Source organism: Gymnoscopelus braueri (genome assembly GCF_963280865.1).
Source record: "Gymnoscopelus braueri genome assembly, chromosome: 16".
In the NCBI taxonomy this organism is placed as follows: Eukaryota; Metazoa; Chordata; class Actinopteri; order Myctophiformes; family Myctophidae; genus Gymnoscopelus; species Gymnoscopelus braueri.
In genome coordinates this window covers 51,360,509-51,384,170 of record NC_137616.1, presented here as the reverse complement: position 1 = coordinate 51,384,170, position 23,662 = coordinate 51,360,509, and the positions used below count along the sequence as shown (strand labels likewise).

General features: G+C 39.9%; 1 protein-coding gene across 1 annotated transcript; it reads left to right on the top strand.

Annotated features, from left to right (window-relative positions):
* The first annotated feature begins 5,810 nt into the window (after positions 1–5,810).
* On the top strand, positions 5,811–11,445 carry LOC308103540 (uncharacterized protein). The gene is made up of 6 exons (XM_080453557.1): positions 5,811–5,880; positions 7,013–7,109; positions 7,521–8,134; positions 9,720–9,794; positions 10,190–10,264; positions 10,667–11,445. Exons 2-6 carry the CDS (start codon positions 7,052–7,054, stop codon positions 11,327–11,329), a joined length of 1,485 nt encoding a protein of 494 aa, XP_080309683.1. The 5' UTR covers positions 5,811–5,880; positions 7,013–7,051; the 3' UTR covers positions 11,330–11,445.
* Positions 11,446–23,662: the final 12,217 nt, after the last annotated feature.

Genomic DNA, 23,662 nt, shown 5'->3' with positions numbered 1-23,662 from the left:
CTTGATGCTACTGTCCATGAAGGTCAACATTGTTTTATATTCGCCCTGTGGCTGTTTGGCTCTGTACAGTACAAAGGCATTATAAACACATATTTGGAAAATCTACAAAACAAATGTGTTGGTCCATTTGCTGGACTTCCTCATGAACGGGTAATAGGCTATGTTCTGATCCATTTTGTCAACGCCATTCATTTCAGCGTTGTACTTCACTATACAAGCCGGCTTCATTTTTGGCACCCTCTCTCTACAGCCTCTTTGCCATACCCACTGCTCTTCCATCTCATCCGGGTGCAATGTCGTCACCATTCGGACCACATTTGTATCCCGCCATGCCATGACCATCACCCTGGCCTTGTGAAGCGCAAGCCTTTCCCCCACGGGCAGGTCAGAAGTGGACACATTGCGTATGGCCAGTGGTTCGCCTCGTTTCTTCCTCAGTGTACCGCACACATGGGTCTTCATGGTCAGGAGCTTATTGCACAACTTCACCGAGTTGTAGTAATTGTCCATATAAAGATGGTATCCACAACCTGAAAGGCCATCAAGGAGAGAGGTCACCGTTTGTGCTAGGGCAACATTTTGTCCCTTACCACAGTATGGCCGCAGATTATAGCAATAGCCGGTCTTGGATTCACAGAGGATGTATGACTTTATTCCATATCGTATCGGCTTTTGGGGGTTGTACACTCTGAAGCTAAGTCTTCCGCGCCACAGCAGTGTTCCTTCGTCGATCGAGATGTTGACATCTGGCTAGTTCCTGGAATTTTGTGAGTCCAAAATAGGCCGGATCTTGAACATTTTGTCTTTACGATCATGTGCTGCTGTGTTAACAGTGAAATGCAGGAATCTCAGTAGGAGCTGAAATATGTTTCTGGCCATGGTCTTGTTGAAGTAGGGGGTTGACATCACTTCCGTTGACCAGTACATTTGATACTCAGGCTTCAGAGTTATTCCAGTGAGAAACAAGAGCCCTAAGAATGTTTTTAGTTCCTCCACTGTGACATCTGTCCAAGCGCCTACTCTAGAGTGTGGCATGTCCTTGATCGCGTCCTTGATCTTCTGAATGGACTGTTTTGCATACATGTTCGTCTGATCAACTATGATTTGAAGCAGCTCATCAGTCAGGAATAACTCCAGGAAGTCAAATGGTTGATCTGACTCCAAATCAGCAGCAGCATTGAGAAGTCCTGGCTCTGCAGTGAATGGAATATGTTTTGGCTGCCAATCCTTCTCATCCATGCCATACCAGCAGTCCTCATCCAGGTCACCACGGCCACGCAAAAATACATAAAATACATAATTACCATAAAATACATAATACATGCATTTACCATACAATATTATTTAATTGTTTTAGCGTGGCAAATGTGATGTGCAAAAAAATACACTTTTTGTTCTCACCTTGATTTGTTCTGCTAACAGGTGGTGTAGCAATGAAACAGGACTGTGCATCCCTCGGCTCAGTATCTGAAATCACAATACAATATCAAATGGTTTTGATAAATATATGTGCACAAAATCATATCAAGTATTTACACTGTCTCTGGGCCATGCCTTTAGACACTTTTAGAATGAATGAGAGACTTTTTACAGATTGTTCTAAGTATTTTTTTGAGCGGTGTAGCCGCTCCTATAAGTGGGGTTGGGACACCTCATTAGTACACCCTTCGCTGTACTGTGATTGGCTCATAATAGCACACCCCTCTACATTAGTACACCCCTAGCTGTACTGTGATTGGCTGACTCTATTGGCTGACTCTATTCAGCACTGTGATTGGCTAGCGAGACACATGATGAAATTAATAACCTATAAATAGGACTATGCACTTTTTTTAAGTGAGCTTCCATCACTGTGATGACCACACCGCTCACTTCACACTGGGTGTGATTTTTATTTTAGTAAATGATAAAGCATTGAACAATCAGATAGGATACACATTTATTTGTCCACTTGTTTCAAGCTGGCTTGGGTTGTGAAAATGTATCTGTATTGATTGATTTATTGAATACTTTATTTTAGTAGTTTACAAAACAAAACACATTTCAATACAAGGTCAGCTAAGAGGATTTAGAACCCAAGAAAGCCTTACCACTGTCACCATTGTCACCACATAACAGCTGCATGAGATCAGGTTCAGGCCGTTCAGACTGAGGGCGCCTCTCCTCCAACACTGCGTCTAAAACCACAGTACACAAAAAGGCATTTAGCAAACATGATAAAAATGTCTTCTTATAGACATCTGTGTGTGCGCCTGCTTGTATATTTGATAGCAGATCTACAAGCTAGTACATATAAATATATTAATTTTATCTCAAACACGATAAAAATGTCTTCTTACTGAATTATTATTGAGTCAATGAAGGATAGATTTACCCGGACATATATGTGTGTGCGGCTGTGCGCCTGCTTGTATATCTGATAGCAGATCTACACGCTCAGTAGTAGGTGCACACAGTAACATGTCCGCGAGCAACAACATGTGGTTCCTAAACTTCCTACCTACTGCATAGCAATACACTCACCGTGATCCTCTCTCATCGGGACCCACTCCTCGTCCTCGTCCATCTCCAAATCGGACGCAGACGCTTGTGAATTATATGGACTTTCCACATATTCACGTCGACTGGTCACTCTCTCACTGCGACAGGGCCCGGCGGAACCGATGGCCACACTCTCAGGATCCCCCGGGGAAGCGAGCATAGTTAGTCCCGGGGAAGTGTGTTGCTCATAGTAGGGGGTACTAACCACCAAAAATGGCCAAATCGGTACGCGGCGGATAAAAGCATGACATTTGATACAGATGTCCCTTGGGTCATCGTAAAACATCCTAGAAGGGGTACCCAAAAAAATCTTAAACAGGAAGTGAGTTATTGACTAAATTGAAAATGGCCGCCTAGTGTTGTCGATTGACTCAAAAGACAACTAAAGAATCTCATAAAAGCATACAATTTGGCACACATGTCCTTTTGGTCATCCTAAGACATCCTAGAAGGGGTGCCCAAAACAATCTTAAGCAGGAACTGAGTTATTGACAAAATTGAAAATGGCCGCCTACAGTGTTGTCGATTGACTCAAAAGACAACTAAAGAATCTCATAAAAGCATATCATTTGGCATACATGTCCCTTGGGTCATCCTAAGACATCCTAGAAGGGGTGCCTGAAATGATCTGAAACAGGAAGTGAGTTATTGACTAAATTGAAAATGGCCGTGTACAGTGTTGACAGATGATGCAAAAGACACTCATAAAAAAGAATCTCATAAAAGCATGACATTTGTTACAAATGTCCCTTGGGTGATCTGAATGCATCCTAAGGGGTGCCAAAAAAAAGTTTTAATAGTCTCTCAATGGAAAACACTCCTCCCACACGGGCTGCACTGCTACAATATTCAAATCGAGCAGCCAATCTGGCATTTGGTCCAGAAGCCTGAAAGCTATGCAATCTCTACCATCTCCTGACAAATATGGATGGATTAAAGTCGCTGATTCGTGGACACCTTTATGGACACTCTTGCCAGAGGCTGCTTAAGTTTGTAGAGAACTCAAGTGTGGCTGCAAAGCTGAGCCCTTCTGTTCGAGAAAGTGTAGATGCCGGGATGCTGGGTTACCTTGCAGAGCATTATGCCAATGTGCTGGTAATTGCGAAATGGCACACATGAATGTAGTTACTAAACACTAATCACAAAAAAACAGTAATGATCAAGAAGAAAATACATGAGAAGATAGAGTGTAAAACAAGCAAGAAGATGTAGAGTGCAAAATAAATAAGATGCAGAGAGTAAAATAAGAATATGCAGAGTAAGATAAGATGCAGAGTAAAATAAATAGGAATATGCAGAGAGTTAGATAAATAAAGAAGATTCAAAGAGTACAATAAAAAAATAATGCAGAAAGTAAAATAAATAAGTGATGTAGAAATAAAAACAGAAGGTAGACTACAAAATACGGCAGGTTATGCACTGCATAACCTGTCGTATTGAGTCTGCATAATATGCAGACAGCCATGGTCAACTGTTTAAACAGCCATTTAGAATTTCTTCAACATGGTCCCTTCCTAAAAAGTTTAATAAACAAGCAAACAAACAAATAAATAACCCCTTCTAGGATATATTAAGAAGCACTCAATGTACGTACCAAATTGTACACTTTTATGACGTCCCTTTATGTTTTCTTTTGTGTCAACTGCTTTAGGCGGTCACTTGCTGTTTAAAACCTTTTTGGGCACCCCTTGTAGGATGCGTTCAGATCACCCAAGGGACATTTGTACCACATTTCATGCTTTTATGAGATTCTTTAGGTATCTTGCATCATCTTTCAACACTGTAGGCGGCCATTTTCAATTTAGTCAATAACTCACTTCCTGTTTCAGATTATTTTGGGCACCCCTTCTAGGATGTGTTAGGATGACCCAAGGGACATATGTGCCAAATTGTATGCTTTTTGGAGATTCTTTAGGCTTTTTGAGTCAATCGCCAACACTGTAGGCGGCCATTTTCAATTTAGTCAATAACTCACTTCCTGTTGAAGACTTTTTTGGGCACCCCTTCTAGGATGTCTTAGGATGACCCAAGGGACATGTGTGACACATTTTATACTTTCTGGAGATTCTTTAGTTGTCTTTTGAGTCAATCGACAACACTAGGCGGCCATTTTCAATTTGGTCAATAACTCACTTCCTGTTTCAGATTTTTTTCACTTAGTGCCCCCTACTATCAACAACACCCTCCTCCTCGGCATCCTCGCCATCAGAGAGGTCTGATCCCGTGTCTAAAGGATCGGACACGACGGGACGAAGGAGCGGCATCATTTCGAACAGGGTACGCTGGCGAGACGATCCTGGAGCCATACTGGGCCCTGGGGCCGTCCTGGACCCTGGAGCTGAACGGGACCCAGGGACAGGATTGTCTACAAAACGTCGTGGAGGACGGCGTGTGCGACCGGAGCCGCGCTTTGTCTTCGCTAGTACCTTCGACATGTTGTTGTTGGACGTAGACTACTAACTGGATCACTAGCCTACTACTACACTACACTATGGATAAATATACACTACTGAATCACTACAACTACACGATGGATGGCTATATCTACTTACTGGATTACTACAACTACACTATGGATGGCTATATCTACTTACTGGATTACTACAACTACACTATGGATGGCTATATCTACTTACTGGATCACTACAACTGATTGATTGATTGATGTAGTTTATTTAGAAAGACATGAGAATAGTACATGACAGTACATAACAGTACATGGAAGTACAAATTCACAATACAAGGTCTACTAAACTGGAAACCCTCATTAAGCATTACGCTTGTTTAAGATGAGAACCCCATGCACACAAATCATGATGAAATATAAGATTCAGGCAGATATACACACTACTATACAGAATGTCATACAATCAGCTTTCAGGTTACTGGTATGACGAGAGAAAAAATATATATATATATACAAAAGAGGAAAATGAAGGAGGGGGGGGGGGGTAGGGAGGGGTAGGTTAATACTTAGACAGGGGCCATTTTCGAATTGCAGCCTCCTGAAGGTGTATCTTTAGGGCAGTTTTGAAAGTGAGTAGGGTTTTACAGTCCTTTACTCCTTTTGGTAGGGCATTCCACATTTTTGATGAATAGCATGAGAACGAGTTCATACTACAACTACAACTGCACTATGGATGACTATACTTACTGGATCACTACAACTACAACTACACTATGGATGACTACTTACTGGATCACTACAACGACTACTTCTACACTATGGATGGCTACACTTACTACTCAACTCAATTTACAGGGGCCAGTTTTGAATTGCAGCCTCCTGAAGGGTAGTTTTGAAGGAGAGTAGGGTTTTACACTCCTTCACTGCTTTTGGTAAGGCATTCCACATTTTTGTTGCATAGCAGGAGAACAAATTCAACCCCTTGTTTTTGCCAAATCTGGGTTGGACGTGATCAGTGGAGCTACCTCTGGTGTTGTGATTTTGGACTTTGTTTACATGTTTTCTAAATGTACAGAACATATAAAAAATATAAAAGTAAGTACATGATGTGTAATAATAATTAAAACAAACTTTTTGAATAATAATAGTTAAACACATTTAATGACATATCCGAACAGAGAACCAGTATACCAGCAAGAAGGTTTTAGTAAGAAAGTTGTAGCAAAAGGCACTATATGTGAATTGCAAAAAATAGTACAAAAATAATAAGAAACTACACAGGGAAGTTCAATGGTCAAACTCCTGAATGAGTGAAGGCCAGATTATTATGGAACCTGATGAGGGTCTATTATTGACCTATACAAATTACATGCATCATCTGTTTTGGGACGCAGTGCATTCAGATTGAGAAAATACTTTAGTCAAAAAAGATTATTATAATAGAAAACATTAACAACCATAGTTATGTACAAATACTTCAACAACATGCAGGGACAGGAGTAGAGGGAAATAGGTTTGAAAGGGAAATTGCAAACGTTAAGCTCTACAGGCTGTCACACAAAACATCTCAAATCAAAATCTATGAGGCCGTTAGTGGTGAGGGTGTTGAGGGTAGAGATCCAGTAAGCCTCTCTCTTCAGAAGTGCCCTGTCATGATCACCCCCCTCTTCTGTTGGCAGAGGCTTTTTGGATGCCTAAATAACGAAGCGCAGAGATGTGATGGCTGGCCTCGATAAAGTGCACGGCAACAGGATAAGCAATATTATTACACCTGATAGAGCTACTATGTGCTCAGCCATACACGTTTTCATAATGGCATATACATATGATTAAATAATTGTTTGTCATTTTTTTTAAGAGCCTCGATTTTCTTTTTTTTATTCATATTATTATTATATTTTAAACTGAATTTGGAATTTCCTTGAATTACCTACATGACGTGTATACATTTTTTACTTTTAATTAATATATTATTGAGCTGTCATGAACGCATCAAGAATGCAGAACTAACTGACTTTATATGGTGCTACAAAATGTATTTTCTTTTCCCCAACAAACCAACAGTTGAATTCATGGTTCCTGTGAGTCCAGCTGTGTGACATCATGGCTGGCTCAGATATAAGGTGGCCCCATGCCAGGTTCAAGCAACGTGATCTACCTGGTGAGTGCAGTCAAACATTACCTCATCAAAGTTATCTTTCAATGAATATCAATGTGTAGTTCTATTTGGTGGAAACAAAGCGTCCAATTTGAAAGAATAATATACTCAAGGCATTACAGTTCAATGGAAGTCTTAAGTGTTCAGAAGTTGTTCAGAGATAGGGGAAGAACCACTGCATGTCAGGAATCAATTCTGTATCTTTATTTAGGAACTTCATCACAGATAGAGAGACCTTCGGCATCTGGACAAGATGTGTGATATATATATATATATATATATATATATATATATATATATATATATATATATATATATATATATATATATATATATATATATATATTTTTTTTATCATTATTATTATGTACAGATTTAAATTCTATTCTAATTCAATATTTTTTTTTATTTCAGGTGATGATGAAAATCAGAGCAGAGACTGCTTCAGGATGGTGCTGGTAGGGAAGACAGGCAACGGAAAAAGTGCCTCAGCAAACACTATTCTGGGTCAGATGATATTTCCATCCAAATCCGCACAATCATCAGTCACTAAGCGTTGCCAAAAAGAACATGGTGAGGTAGATGGCCGTCCTGTTGTTGTAGTCGACACACCTGGTTTGTTTGATACAAGTCTGTCCCAGGAAAAGTTTTATCAGGAGGGCATGGGTCTGCTGGCCCCGGGGCCTCATGTGTTCCTGTTGGTGATTAAAATTGGCCGACTCACAGAAGAGGATAGAGATTCATTGAAGCTGATCCAGGAAGCCTTTGGAAACAATTCCAAGAATTTCACCATCATTCTTTTCACAAGAGGAGACGCATTAGAGCACGAGGGTCTGTCCATTGAGGAATACATTGAAGAGGAGTGTGATGATCCATTTAAGAAGCTGATTGCTGACTGTGGAGGAAGGTACCACGTCTTCAACAACCATGATAAAGACAACCGTAAACAAGTCAGAGATCTGCTGACGAAGGTTGAGAAGATGGTGAAGGAGAATGGAGGAGGATGCTACAAAAAACAAACAGAAAAGGTAACGGAGAAGGTATTCATAAACTCTTTTGGTATTATTAACCTATATAAACAGACTAGCGTAGCGTATTTTAGCCATCATCATCATCATCATCATCATCATCATCATCAGCTAGATATATATTGTGGAAACAGCCAGCCAATGGAGACGGTCGGCAGACTAGGTCAGTTTTCCAAAAATCTTAACCCCGAATGCAAAATGTTAATTTATGACACATATGTTTTTTAGGGGTATTAAGGTGTGCTGAATCCAAATCTGCTGTGTGTCAAGCTCAAAACTGTCCGCTAAGCCCTCAAAAAGGACCATTTAAAGATGGCGGCCACCACTATACTGAAACATAATAAAACACTATATGTTTGATTAAACAAGGTAGAAAATAGACGGATGTCCTTTTTTATGTTTTCATATATGGGGAATACAATGAAATATTCAGATTTAAGCTCAATTGCGAAGGAACCACTTTTATTTCATTTATATTGTGAAAATTGGCCTCTTTGGTAATGAATAATGTTTTTTTTTTGTGGTTGGTAATGAATAATTGCTTTAAGATGTATAATTGCCTTAATTTGTGTTTCTGACTTGTATTTGCATGCAGCAGCCACATGGACTTATTAGTCCCAGTCATCCTCAGTGTTCTGGCAGCTGTTGCCAAGTTTTTTTTGCAATTGCAGGCTTCAATGCACTCCATGCGTACTTTTTGAGGGCTTAGCTTCCATTTCTTAGCTTGACACACAGCAGATTTGGATTCAGCACACCTTAATACCCCTAAAAAACAACACAATTAACACAATTTGCCTTCAGCACTTTAAATAAGCACATTTTCTGAAATCCTGCCTAGTCTACGGGGGCGCGGTTTGGATTCCAGCGTGGTCTGCCAAGCAATCCCGTACGCTCCCAAATCACGCAACAGTGATCTACTGCCTTGCTACAGCCCACACACTGTAATCAGAGACAGGACAAGCACATCTTTAGTTACCACCTATAACTGTACATTCTTAACCCATTGTTTTCTTAAATTGTTTTTATTATGTTTTGACACTTGCTTTGGCAATGCAAACGTATGTTTTCTCATGCCAATAGCTCCTCTCAATTGAAAAATGGTTTGTTTATTTTGGCTTGGGTGGAGGGGCAAACATATTTGAACAATGAACAATGTTGGGCAATGTTTTAGGCAATTTTGTCCTTTTATGGAAAGAAAAGTCTGTTGCTGACAACATGTGACATTGTTTGCCTCGGACTCGTAGAGTACTGGTTAATGTCAATGACAACAGTACATTTTCATCTCCGCTCACCGAATTGAATCCCATGCATATCACTGATTAATCTTGTTCAGCTTCCTTGGCTTGACGTCAGTAGAAATGAGTATTTGTACACTCTGAGAGTTAAATAAGCACTGAGCATGTTACAGTACAGATTGGGGTCCCAGAGATTTAAATAACTCATATGAAATGGGGGTCCATGGTCTAATGTATATCCAACTGGGGGGTCCTTGAAATGCACAACGTTGAGAATCACTGAGTAAGAGTAATAAATGAGAGTAAATGATGATTATCACACGTTAACCTATAATATCATTGATTTAAAGGATCGTATTAAAGAACTGGAGGAAGAGATGGAGAAGAAGCTGAGTGATTCTGACAAGAAGATCAAAGAGCAGCAGGTATTTTTATTTTCCATAAAGTCATTAATAAAAAGTAATAATAAATTATGATTTTAATGTTTATCTACTTCATTGGTTCCTAACGTTGGGTCTGGGGACCACTAGAGTTACAAATGAACCCTTACAGCTCTGTAACTGAGAGTGTACACATGGAACCAAATGGACCCTTATGGGTCCATTTGTACACTCTCAAATTTACATAAACACTGAGCATTACAGTGTAGATTGGGGTCCCAGGGATTTAAATAAATCATATGAAATGGGGGTCCATGGTCTAATGTATATCCAACTGGGGGTCCTTGAAATGCACAACGTTGAGAATCACTGAGTAAGAGTAATAAATGAGAGTGAATGATGATTATCACACGTTAACCTATAATATCATTGTTTTAAAGGCTTGTATTAAAGAACTGGAGAAAGAGATGGAGAAGAAGCTGAGTGATTCTGACCAGAAGATCAAAGAGCAGCAGGTATTTGTATTTTCCATAAAGTCATTAATAAAAAGTAATTATAAATTAGGATTTTAATGTTTATCTACTTCATTGGTTCCTAACGTTGGGTCTGGGGACCACCAGGGTTACAAATGAACCCTTACAGCTCTGTAACTCTGAGAGTGTACAAATGGAACCAAATGGACCCTTATGGGTCGGTTCCATTTGTACACTCTCAGATTTACATAAACACTGAGCATTACAGTGTAGATTGGGGTCCCAGGGATGTAAATAAATCATATGAAATGGGGGTCCATGGTCTAATGTATATCCAACTGGAGGTCCTTGAAATGCACAACATTGAGAATCAATGAGTAAGAGTAATAAGTAAGAGTAAATGATGATTATCACACGTTAACCTATAATATCATTGATTTAAAGGCTCGTATTAAAGAACTGGAAGAACCTGCTGTGGCTCAGCTGATGAAGACACTCGGTCAAGAGATGAAGAAGCTGAGTGATGTTGAGCTGAAGATGATCCAGAAATATGCAGTGGATGTGACTCTGGACCCTGATACAGCACATCCCTACCTCATCCTGTCTGAGGATGGAAAACAAGTGAGTCGTGGAGACATAATGAAGAATCTCCCAGACAACACAGAGAGATTCTCTCATAATGTCTGTGTCTTAGGAAAACAAAGCTTCTCCTCAGGAAGGTTTTACTATGAGGTTCAGGTTAAAGGGAAGACTGGGTGGAGTCTAGGAGTGGCCAGAGAGTTCATCAACAGGAAGGGAGACATCACAGCGAGCCCCAACAATGGTTACTGGATTATAGTGTTGAGGAATGGAAATGAGTACTGGGCTGCTGCTGACCCTCCTGTCCTCCTCCCTGTAAGAGAGGAGGTCCAGAAAGTGGGAGTGTTTGTGGATTATGAGGAGGGTCTGGTCTCCTTTTATGATGTGGAGGTCAGAGTTCATCTCTACTCTTTCACTGGCTGCACCTTCACTGAGAAACTCTATCCACTCTTCAATCCTTATCTTAATGCTGGTGGTACAAACTCTGCTCCTCTGATCATCTCTCCTGTCAGTATGGCTTACATTTGATATCATAATTATTTATTACATTTTTAGCTAATGTTGATATTGTATAATTATGATTTTATTTGTTATTTGTTTATTTGAGAACCACTGATATCATAGCAACAAAAAAATGATCTATTTTTTTTAAGTTAAACATATATACATTATTCAGAGATTTGCACAACGATTAAAAAAAAAGATAGCAGATCTACAAGCTCATATGAACTTGTAGATCTGCTATTTTTTGAATAGTCAAAGAAATCTTAAAATGACACACAGATGCTTTCCCGGATTGAATGGGTTAAGGCTAAAGGATAACACAAAACAGTCCTGGGGACGTGTTTCTTCCATTGTGTTGATGTTTGAATGAGGTTTGGGGCACATAGGGGGGCCTACTCTTTCAATTGATTTCTTTAACCACATGAACCCTATAGTCTGGGGCAAACATAGCAGTTCGACAAGCTCATTGTAATGTTGTAGATTGGCTATTTTTGGCCAAAGAGATTTAGAGTAAATGGTGCATTTGTATAGCGCTTTACATAGATTGTGCATTACACACACACACACACACACACACACACACACACACACACACACCCCCCCGATGGAGGAGGAAACCACGCAAGGCACACATCTGTTCATCGTGTTCAGTGTCTTGCTCAAGGACACTTCCACACTAAGTCTGGGGGAGCCCGGGATCGAACTGGAAGACTTGCGGTTCTCATCCGGCCGCTCTACCGACCACTCTACCCCTGAGCCACTGCCACCCAGTGTAAGAAGAAGAAGAAGTGTAGAGTCCTGTAACTGCCACTAAGACTCCATTACTGGACTGTGTTGGGAGCATAATGTCCCGTCAGCCTCAACCTTATAGCTGTGTAACATTTTTTTGTGAATAAAATGTTATTTCATCCTGTTAAGAGTCCTTCACGTATACATTGGGGTGATTAGTCAGTAAACATACAAAGTCAACATGCATAGACACGTCTCATATATAAATGTAGCCATTTATTTAGTTGTGAATAACATCACAACATAATAATAATAATAATAATAATAATAATAATAATAATAATAATACATATTTAGCAAATCCCCTCCCAACAGTGGTCCCCAGGTTGATTCTCAGTCAGGGTGGTGGTCCCTGGTTCACAATCAGTTGAAGACCCCTGCCTTATTTGGTCCAGTAAATGGACCCTCCCAAAATCTGCTTTACAAATATCAACACACTCTCTCTCTTACATGAAAACACTATAACTGAGAGAATGAAAGCCATATTCCTTGTTCTTCTGGAAGCAAAGTCCTTTGTAATGTATTTAAAATATATATATTTTTATTTTTGCCAGTTCACACTCAATGGTGACCATTTAAGCATACACGAGTCTAAACCAACACAACATCATGCACATTGTGTAGTTAGAAGGACCACTAACAGCATTAAACAACACGATGACCTCCACTAAGCCTTCCCCTTTTTCTTTATTTTTATGCACATGTACATGTGATTTGATGATGCTCTTTTTATTCTCTTTCTGCTCTTTTTGCACTCTTTCTTTGAATCTTTTTAAGTTTTCCATCATTATTCTATTGTTATTACTTATGCTGCTGCATTGTCTGAAGGAAGCTGAACCAAAATAAGTTTGACTCTTATGTACCTGTACACAAGATGTAACAATAAAGTACAACCTTGAACCTTGAACCTTACAGCTTTATATCTTGGTGAACACGTCTGCTATTCCACATCCAACCACATTATGTTTAAAAGAAGATTAAAGAAAGGTTGAATGTAATCATAACATCATCTATGGCCCCAAGTCCATTTGTCATCTCACAAGCGAAGTAGCAATCATCGTATAGGGCATAGCAGTGGCGGCCATTTTCTGGTTCCACGTCAAAATAGTCAATGCATTTTTCCCATTGACATTTCCAAAAACATTGATATCAATTCATTTAAGCCAAGAATTTCTGTGATTTTATTTTATTTTATATTTAATTATATGATATACTATATTCAATAAATACCCTTTGTTTTTACGCCTTTTCTTAAGAGGCAGCCGCGCAGCAACTAGTCAGTTAGACGAGCTGTGATTGGCCAGTAGTCAACGCGATGTGATTGGTCAGTAGTCAAACAGCCCTGCGGAAGAGCCTTGTATTGAGATACCAGTCGCTACAATGAACTGCAGAGGCCAATGAGGTGTCTAGGTTTCTATATCTATGGTGTCACTCGTGGGGCTCGCCCTGACATGCGTCCTCCCAGAGGTAGGTGGAGCTCTCTGACCCTGCATGGGCAGGGTGATTGAGGGGTGGTACATTCCCCGGTACCTCCTCAATCAGACTGAAATGATGACTGCTGTGTCTACTCAAGCAAGTGACCACACCTGTGTACTGATCAGCCAGGGTTAACACTGAAGCCACCCTGCTCGGTCAGAGGCTCAAACTCCTGGGAGAGGAAAGCAGCGTCGGGCGGTAAGCTACACACACACTCCACTGTTCCTAGATAGATGTTGATGGTTATGGGATTATTCTAATCAGTGTTGTCTCTCCTCCTGTAGGCAACCTCCAGAGATTCATGCTAAGCAGGAAACAGGACTCTGTGTTACAAACGCCCCATTTGAGTTGAGGAAGAAGATTTGAGTTTGTTTTTGCATAACACCCCCCCCCCCCACCCCACCTTTGTTAAATTTCCTGTGAATTAGTAAGTAAGTAAGTAAATTTAATTTATAAAGCACATTTCAAAACAAGGTTACAAAGTGCTGTACAATGGAACACAATTAAACAAAATTAACAAGTTAACAACAGAGTATAAAAGTATATAAATAGAGTAATAAAACAATACAACAACAAGGATTAAAACAAAGCAATTTGTCCGTGAAAGTCAGGTAGAACTTCATGGGTAAAAATGCTTACGGAACAAATGTGTTTTTAACATCCTCTTAAAACCTTCAACAGACTCTGCATTTTTTAGGGCCAATGGTAGGGCGTTCCACAGTGTGGGAGCAACCACTGCAAAAGCCTGGTCACCCTTTGTTTTGCGATTGAACGCAGGTATTTTAAGAAGGCCTTTGTCAGAGGACCTGAGGGATCTCATATTGTCCTTAGGAGGCAGTAGGTCCAAAATATAAGGTGGGGTCAGCCCGTGTAATGCTTTATAAGTAGTTAGGATCATTTTAAAATCTATTCTGGACCTGTAGGTCCAAGACTGGTAAAGACTATTGCTTTTGAAACTTAAGCCTCTCTGCCTCTTGGTGTTGGTCAGCGCTCACACTCTCCATAGCAGCACTTGGGCATTAGAGAGAGAGAAAGAGAGAGGGGGTGGAGAGAAAGAGGGGGGGAGAGAGAGAGAGAGAGAGAGAGAGAGAGCGCGCACACACATTTTACGGGCCGTATAGAGCGTGCCAAAATTCCTGAAAGGGGCGTCAACAAGTGTCTTTTGGTAGCCGCGGACATCTTTGAGGGGTAAAAACCAGGTTCACTAAACATTGCCCAATGCCACGCCCAATGCCAACGCCCCCCCGTGGTGACGAGACGTTGGCACGCTCTATATACACACACTGGGCAATACCCACCCCTTTGTCCCAAATACTATACCAGAGTATATAATAAACTACAAATCCCTGTGCATAATATAAGTCTGCTAGTGCAGCCATTCCCAATGGTGGGTGGCAGACAAACACCATCAGAAAAAAATGACGGAGCATATGCAAAGCTGTTTAAAAAGCAGAATGATGCCACCTTTAGTTTATTTTATATCCAGTATAAGTGTTGTTTAGGTATGTGGGCCCTCCTGCCCATCATGTCACACAGATAGGGCTATAGGGGGTTCAGTGGCAGTGCCCACCCTAACTGTGCCTTTATGCTAATAAAACAGTCACTCACCAGTTGACTGCTCAGCCTCAGTGCAATGCCCTGACAGGCTGTGTAGCACAAAGCCTTCATGTAGGCCTACTGCACATTTTACTTCACTTCTAATGTCATTTTAGAGCAGGGGTGATGCAACTTTGATGATGTAGAGGGCCAGTATATTTCCACACTCACTCCAGAGGAACACATTGCATATACTGTTGGGCCATTCTATGTCACACAAAAGTAGCAAAAATAGCCGCGACGCGTTTTGAGCTTGTAGATCTGCTATTTTTGCTATTTTTGAAATGGAATCCAGATTTTTTTCTGATATTTTTTAATTGGAATCCTGAAAAGTAACTTTTTTAATTTAAAATGCATTTGGTTATACTTATGTTAACTTTATGTAAGTAACTAAGTACATTTACTCAAGTACTCAGTGATGAGCTGTGGATTTTTGAGCTAGGGGGGCTATATTTTATGACGTCACGTGCACGCATGTGCACGTAGCCCATCAGCTCAGTGCTAGTTGAGATACTGTATTCAACATGTGATTTTCTTATGTCATTATATTTCTTATTTAGTTGCATTGTTAATTTGTTGTTTTAGTTTTTGTTTCAATTCATTCATTATTTTATTTTCCTTTAGTTTTATATAAAAGCCCTTTACATAGACTCACCTACACATAAGTACTTAAAATAATCAGACAACTTGTCTTTACTTGAATAACTTTTTTTTAAGACTTACATTGCTTTCAAAACAGTGGTTTTAAAACAATCATATGAACAGTCATATAAGAACTTCCATCAACGGACAGGGATCATGTTTCAATGTCTTTCCTCTCAGTTAGTGAATACAGCCATATAGAACAGAACTGCAGTGTTACAGTGACATCTACTGGCAACAACACCACATTGCATCAGCCGTGTGCCTAACATTTCAATGTGATTTCTAGTGGTGAGACATTTGACCTCTGACCTCTGCAACGATACCTGCTAAATGTCAATTCACACAGAATACTAAACCACAATTATAGAGTTAACACATTTATTATAGAGTTATTATAGAGTTAACTCAATTATAGAGTTATTATAGAGTTAACTCATTTATTATAGAGTTATTATAGAGTTAAGTTATTATAGAGTTAACTCATTTCCAGAAGGATTGCCATGTCCACAAGCATGACCACCCTGTCCATCGCTTAACAATGTTATAATAAAAAAAAAATCAGTTTCTAATCAATTTGAAACAAATATATTTGCATTTAACATTTAATGCATGTTTACAATATAACTTTTGGGGTGGTTGTGTTTTGTCATTGATACATTGATACATTGATTCTTGACCTGAAGGTCAAGAATCAATGTATCCCCTGAGCAAGCAGGCTGGCTCTATTAGCTCAATGGTAAAAATATCAAGCAGGAAACCGGGTTCAAATCCGGGATAGAAGAGGAAAGTTAAGTACAGTAGTGCTGCTTTCTTAACATAAGCCAACAAATAAATGAAGAAGAGGAGATTTGGGGTTAAACATTCTAAATTATTAAAAATGTTATTTTTCAAGTATTTTCAAAAATAGCAGATCTACAAGCTGACAGCGCGGCACGAAGTGACGTGCTGTGAGCTTGTAGATCTGCTATTTTTGAACAGCCAACGTATAAATGGATAAAGTGGTTAGGATGATCGTGATGCAATGTTAACTACTTTTGCTGGGGACCCACTGGAACCCCCCCCCCCCCCCTCCAAGGACCCCCAGGGGTCCAGGGACCCCACTTTGAGAACCACTGGTGTGCTGTTCCTGCTAAAGTGTAGCTGAACTTTATCTCAACAGCTCAGCTAAACTCCACTTCCCATAGAAATAATGAGTAAGTCTCAACATTCACACATCAGAATCTCTGGATTCTGAAAAGCAGGTCCAATATAGGCATACAATTAACTTCAGAATTCAACAACTTTGTCAAATACTGTATACAGAAATGTGTTCCTGTGATCCTTCAATTTAAAGCTATATCTTTTTTGAATTGAATAAGGTATTGTCTATTAGGGCCTACTTTAAGAGGTGATAAACACTATAAAGCTACCATTCAGCGTCATATCAAAACTTAATCTAGGGATGTATAGGGTTTGCCCACCCAGATGGTACCAGCATGCGCGTCAATCCCGGGGGGGACGGGGGGGTTTTGTCCCCCCCTAGCTTCAGATTCGACCCCCCCCAAGTCAGATTGGACCCCCCCCCCCCCCCCCAAGTAATTTAGGATAATTAAAAAATACTTTTTTAATTTAAGTTAATAGAATCCGAACCCGCTTTTGAAATCATGACATGCACTAATAAACACTAATTTATCCCCCCCCCCCCCCCCGGTGTAAATCCCAAAATGGTTTGGTCCACAGCACCGCATTCCTCCTCACTGCACGGTGAAAACACTCGCCCCAAAACACACTCGCCCCTATTTTTTTCGCCGGCCGAGGCCGCCGGATATACCTGGGGCGAGTGTGTTTTGGGACGATGCTTTCTTTTATTGTATCTATCCATTCCTGGCCACACAGCAACATCCAACATGTGGTTTTTCACTGGTTTGTTTACAAGTCGAATTTGGGGAAAGAGCTCAACAACATAACGAGACATGAGAGGATACAAGAGCTATCTGTGCTAGCTGCAAAGTGTGCAGATTTAAGCAAGTATTTTAAAACAGTGAAAGCTACCGAGGAAAAAGAAACAGAGAGTGATAGACCCCCGCCGACTCAAACTAATGACCACAGGAGTTTATCATCAAATCCAAGGATTCGTAGTGTATAATTATAAACAAACAACCTCCTGGTGCTTCCAAGTTGGGGGGTAGTTTGACCAAAACCAAAGGTATTGAAGAGGAGGATATGGAGAATGTTACGGTCATCAGAGATCAAATGATTTAGCAGCTGCCATTCTGATAATGTTAGGAGAATGGACTGACAGGAGTGACACTACGATCAGGTAGGGTCCAACCAAGTGTTTCCAAATGGACTGCAGTCTGCACAGAACCCTATCCATCAGAGCCATGTAGAGTAGGGTTTTTTTTGCGTCCAAAAGACCATGTATTATGCAAGTACATAATGAAGTTGACCAAAGTTTCTCAGGTGCATTATATTTGTTTTTAGTGTCTGTCTATCCTCTGAAACAAACCAACTCCAAGTGCGGCTGCATCAGTGATGAGTACGTTTACTAAGTTAATATAAAGCAAACTTCATGTTCTGAACAAAACTCACACGTCTCTGTGCCAAACCTTATATTCGTTATACTTTACAGTAGCTATTGATAATCGTAGATGGTTGATGCTCAATTCCTCTGCTCTGCTCATTATTTGAAACAGCCAGTGGTGGGTAAATAAAATGTATATTACTCCTACTTGGCAGTTGGCTGTGCCTCGGCCTGTGTTTTGCCTTGAGGTGATCAGGGCTACTCATCCCCAAGTCATTTAGAATAATACAAAATTAATGTTAAAATAGTATTTTGATATTAAATCAGTAAAATTAGGCAAAATAACATAACCCTAACCTAACCCTAAAACCGAAATAAAGTAACCAAAATCCAAGAAAGAAACCTCCCAAATCCGCCATATAACCAAAATGTCGGCGGCCGCTTCGCGCGCGAGGGACCCACTCCAGCCTCAAGACAGATCGACGCCCCTGGGTACCAGTATGTGAAATTTGGGGTCTTGACCCAAGGACTAATGTAATCGGCTTCTCAGCGATCTGTTGCTTTGGTCTGAATGAGTGTAAAAAGCTGACCCCGCCCATGGTCCCGCCCCGTTCCTGTTGATTGACAGACTGCGATGTCAAACCATTATCCTGTTAAAGAAGCCATTATTATGAAAAGACAGCATGAAATACAAAAACCCATTAAATTAAATACCAAGATTAAATAAATAAAAGTCACGATGAAATTAATAAAAAATGCAATTAAATGAAAAAACTATGCAATAAAACTTTTTTTTATTTAATTGTATTTTTTTTATTTATATCATTGTATTGTGTGTTTTATATATTTCATTGTGGTATTTGGTATAACATTTTTGGACCAATGTACCTTATGAAATAGCTAAAAGTGGCATCATGTAATATATATAAAAAGTCACAATGAAATAAATATAAAACGCAATAAAATAAAATACATTACAGAATAAATAAATAAATGTATTTAATTATATTTTTTATTTATTTAACACATTGAATGCCAAAAACGGTCCGGACCGTTTTTGAGGATCCAAACGAGAAGTGCCGAAAACGGTCCGGACCGTTTTTGACCCAATTCTATTTTTATACATGTGGGCCACGTGGGGCGCTAAAACGAAACTTTGACATCACCCAAGGAGTTTCTGAGAAGAAGAGGCTGGATCTGGCTCCATGTCAAAAATCCTTCCGGTCGGCGTTTTCAATGTTATCTCCTTGAATAAAAGCTTAATATCTCCATTTCTTTTTAACGTGGTGGAAACGAGCCGTTTTCGATCGGCGATCACGCTGCAATGGAGGATCGCGTTAGAAATATTATTGTTCCAGGCGTTAGTCGGGACCCTCCGCCGTCTCGCACGCACGCTTTGTTTACATGCACTTCCGCGTCGGGGCTTCTGCAGCACGAAACGTATAACGCAAGTGGATGGAAGAAATGCAGGCACTCAACGTATAATATTTTAATAAACCTCTGGCACCCAATGTGTTAATTGTATTTTTATTTATATCATTGTGTTTTTTATCTAATTCATTGTGGATTTTATTAATTTCATTGCGAAAGTTATTTTTTAATTTTTGGACCAATGGACTTGATTAAATAGCTAAAAGTGGCATCATGTAATATATAGGTTGACATTAAAAGTTACAATGAAATAAATAGAAAACCCAATGATATAAAAAAAAAATACACAATAAATAAATACATTTATTTATTTAATTGTATTTTTTATTTATTTAATTGTATTTTGTATTTATATCATTGTGTTTATTATTTATTTCATTGTGGTATTTATTATTACATTTTTGGACCTATGGACTTCCATACAGTAGCATGAAGCCACCTGTGCACACTGCAACAGGCTGGCATTACAACTTAGAAAAAAACTCACCAGAGTTCACAAAGGTATAAAAACAAAAACGGCTCAGGCATCAAAAGAAGTTTGCTTCATCAGAAGACTATTGACTTCAGAACATAAAATAAACTCGATCAACTTAAATGCTCTTTAACAATGTGAAGATGTCTGTCTGTCTGCCTGTCTGTGTAGAAAGCAGTGTCCTGCTCTACTGCTGCTTTCTTCCTCTCTCTGTTCTGGAATAGGGATCTTAGACTCTACAGGTTATTTATATCTATATGATCTCATATTTTAAATGTCTTTCCTCTCAGCTAGTGGATGCCATAGATATTAGAAACCTAGATACCTCATTGGCCTCTGCAGTTCATTGGAGCGACATGCTTGGTATGGTAGCCACCATATTTCCGGGGGGAACGGGCACTGGCCAATCACAGCGTGTTGACTACTGGCCAACCACAGCGCGTCTTTTCCAGGACTTGTCAGAATCTAGTTGTGCCGCCCCCACCTGCGTCTGATTGGCCTACTGAAAGCCCCCTTCTGTGACGCAGACGGAAATTTCCAGCTGCCCCCCAGAAGCATAGAGGAAGCGGAAGTGCGTCCGAAATGCCGACGCTTCAGAGCCAGAGGAGGCGTCTACCTTTATATGTCTATGGTGGATGCAGCCATATAGAACAGAACTGCGGTGTTAGAGTGACATCTACTGGCAACAAGACCACATTGCATCGGCCTGGTGCAGAGGGCCAAGCAAGAGATCTGTCTGAAAAGGAAGCTCCTTGAATTCAGAAAAACATATTTAATGATGCTGTAAAGCAGACTACTCCTCAGACAGAACTCTATGCATGTTTGTTGACAGCCTTCTGGTGTTACTGGATTTCTTTTTTAAACTGTGCACTGCTTTATAGCAACATTAAATATTTGTTTCATATTCTTTCATAGTTTTGGGCCAGTTTGAAAGCCATTCCCTCACTGTTCTTTATTATTATTTTAGAAACAAGATGAATGCATAAAGTAAAGCCTATCTGTTGTACCGGTCAGCTCCCAGTACAACAGTATCAGACTGTGGTTGTACTGGTCAGCTCCCAGATTTTAATGGTTGTGTGAGAATGTGAAGCAGGCTGTTGTTGAAAAAAAAGCATTCCTGCTCAGCTAACCTCCCCTGGATAAATTAAATTAAGTTTATGTACTGTCTGTGATAAGATGAGCTAAATATGTATGTGATGGGTCTAATTTTGTACCATTGTCGGAGGTATCTAAAGTGTACCATTTTCCATTTGTATGTGTTAATATGGTTAAAAGTGTCAGTGCCTTTCAGGCAGCCTGCAACGTTGCTTTGATCTGATGGGCTCCTTCTATTATGTCAACAATAGATTTGTTGTTATAAACATTGTGTATAAAATATACCATAACCTTGGTTGCCCAGGAAACGGAGCCAGTCGACTCGAGACACATCTGACGGCTGACGTGATGACGAAAGGTGTAACCCCACGTTATGTGTATAATTACTCTGTATCTCTGTTTGAACGCCAGAAGAATATATCTGGAACCATGCTTTTCCGACGCTTGTAAGATCTCTTCTCTAGGAATAAAACCAAATATTATTATTACACGTTTCCTTCCTCCGTTTATTGATGCAATTAATTCTTATCTGACCGATAGATATGGACCGGTATTTACTAGGAAAAATAAAGCTATCAGTATGTATTGTATGTATTATTATTATTATTATTATTATTAAATCATTAATAACATAAGGCCTTGTATGATTTGACAGATTCAAATATATATATTTGGGGCATTATAGAAGAGATTGCAAGACCTTGCAAGAAAATAATTATGATTGTATAAAATGAAATATTTTCTGACATAAGGATCACAGCACAATACATGTAGCATGAACACATACGCAGTGGTGGAAAGTAACTAAGTGCATTTACTTAAAGGGAAAGACCACTCATTTTCAACATTGAACTATGTCTTTAATACACCTTAGAGCTGTTGTGTGGAAATAAGAAAAAAGTCCCCCCCCCTTTCTGTGTTGCCTACAAAAGGATACAGGGGCGTCACTACCGTCACGCAGACAACGCGGTTACGTTGGGGCCCATGACGTTAGGGGCACCTCCCCACCCAGAAAAAAACAAAACAAAATATATATATAATTAAAAAAAAATGAATTAAAAAATAAACCTGGGTGTGCCCCTTAACATTGTTACAAAACTGTTGTTTAAGTACCCGAAATCCGTCATAAACCTGTGAAACCATTAATAACCGCAAAATGTTCGCGCGTGCATGCGCGTTCATGAGGGCCCGCTGTGACCACCTCGCGTCGGGGCATACTGTTGCCTCGTTACGTGACTGAAAGGATAATTGATTGAGGTCATGTGATCAGTGACATACGGAGGGTGTACTTTTGGCTCCGCCCCCTCAACCAAAAGTACACCCTGCGTACGTCACTGATCACATGACCTCAATCAATTATCCAGTTCTAGGCAACATAGAAGGGGGGGGGGGGGGGGGGAGTTTTTTCTTATTTCCACACAACAGCTCTAAGGTGTATTAAAGACATAGTTCAATGTTGAACACATAATGTGTCAAGCTATAATGTATTTTAAGGTTTTATGATGCAATGTATAAACTGTGAGTGCATGCGTTCGTGCGAGCAAGCATGAGAGTGTGAGTTGTGTGTGAGGTAGAGAGAGAGAGACACACACAGACAGACGGAGGGAGAGGGAGACAGAGAGAGAAAGAAAGAGAGAGTGAGAGTGAGAGACGGCGACAGAGAGAGATAACAACGTGCAGATCAGGTTTTTATATCGGGTCCGTCCGTCAAGACCATTTCTAGACGTCTGTGCGACGTGCAAAACAGATCTAACATTTGGAGGTCCAGCTGTGACCCCTCTTAGACGTCAACATGCAGTTCAATATTTGAACGTCTGGCTGGGTAATTTTTTGGGATGTCTGCAGGACGTCTAAAACAGGTGCGGAAAATTGACGCTATTAATTAATATAATATATTCGTATTGGTTATTAGAAAAATTATATATATAAGAACATATTTCTTGTTGTTAAAAACATGATTGTGAATATAATTATGTATGTTTTATTTGTGATGAACATATTTCTTATTTGGTACAGTGCAAGAGAGTGGGAGTGATTGTACGCTAAGTATATCTGTATAATATCTAAATGCTCAAAAACACAAATATTCAGTAACATACAGTGAGTACACAACAGAGGGCCGTTAGATATTCAACCAGTGATTGCCATCCTGATTGGCTGACGCAACATGACATCATCCGACCCAATAATGAACGCCACACTCTGATTGGCTGAGGCAACACTAAAGCCCTTCCCACCCAGATTAACCGGTCTTTTCAGAGTGGACTCAACAACAGAAGGAGCTGGTTCTCTTCTCCGTGAAATAAAGCCCTTCAATCGTGTTCTACAAAGTCCACAACGTCTACAAAGT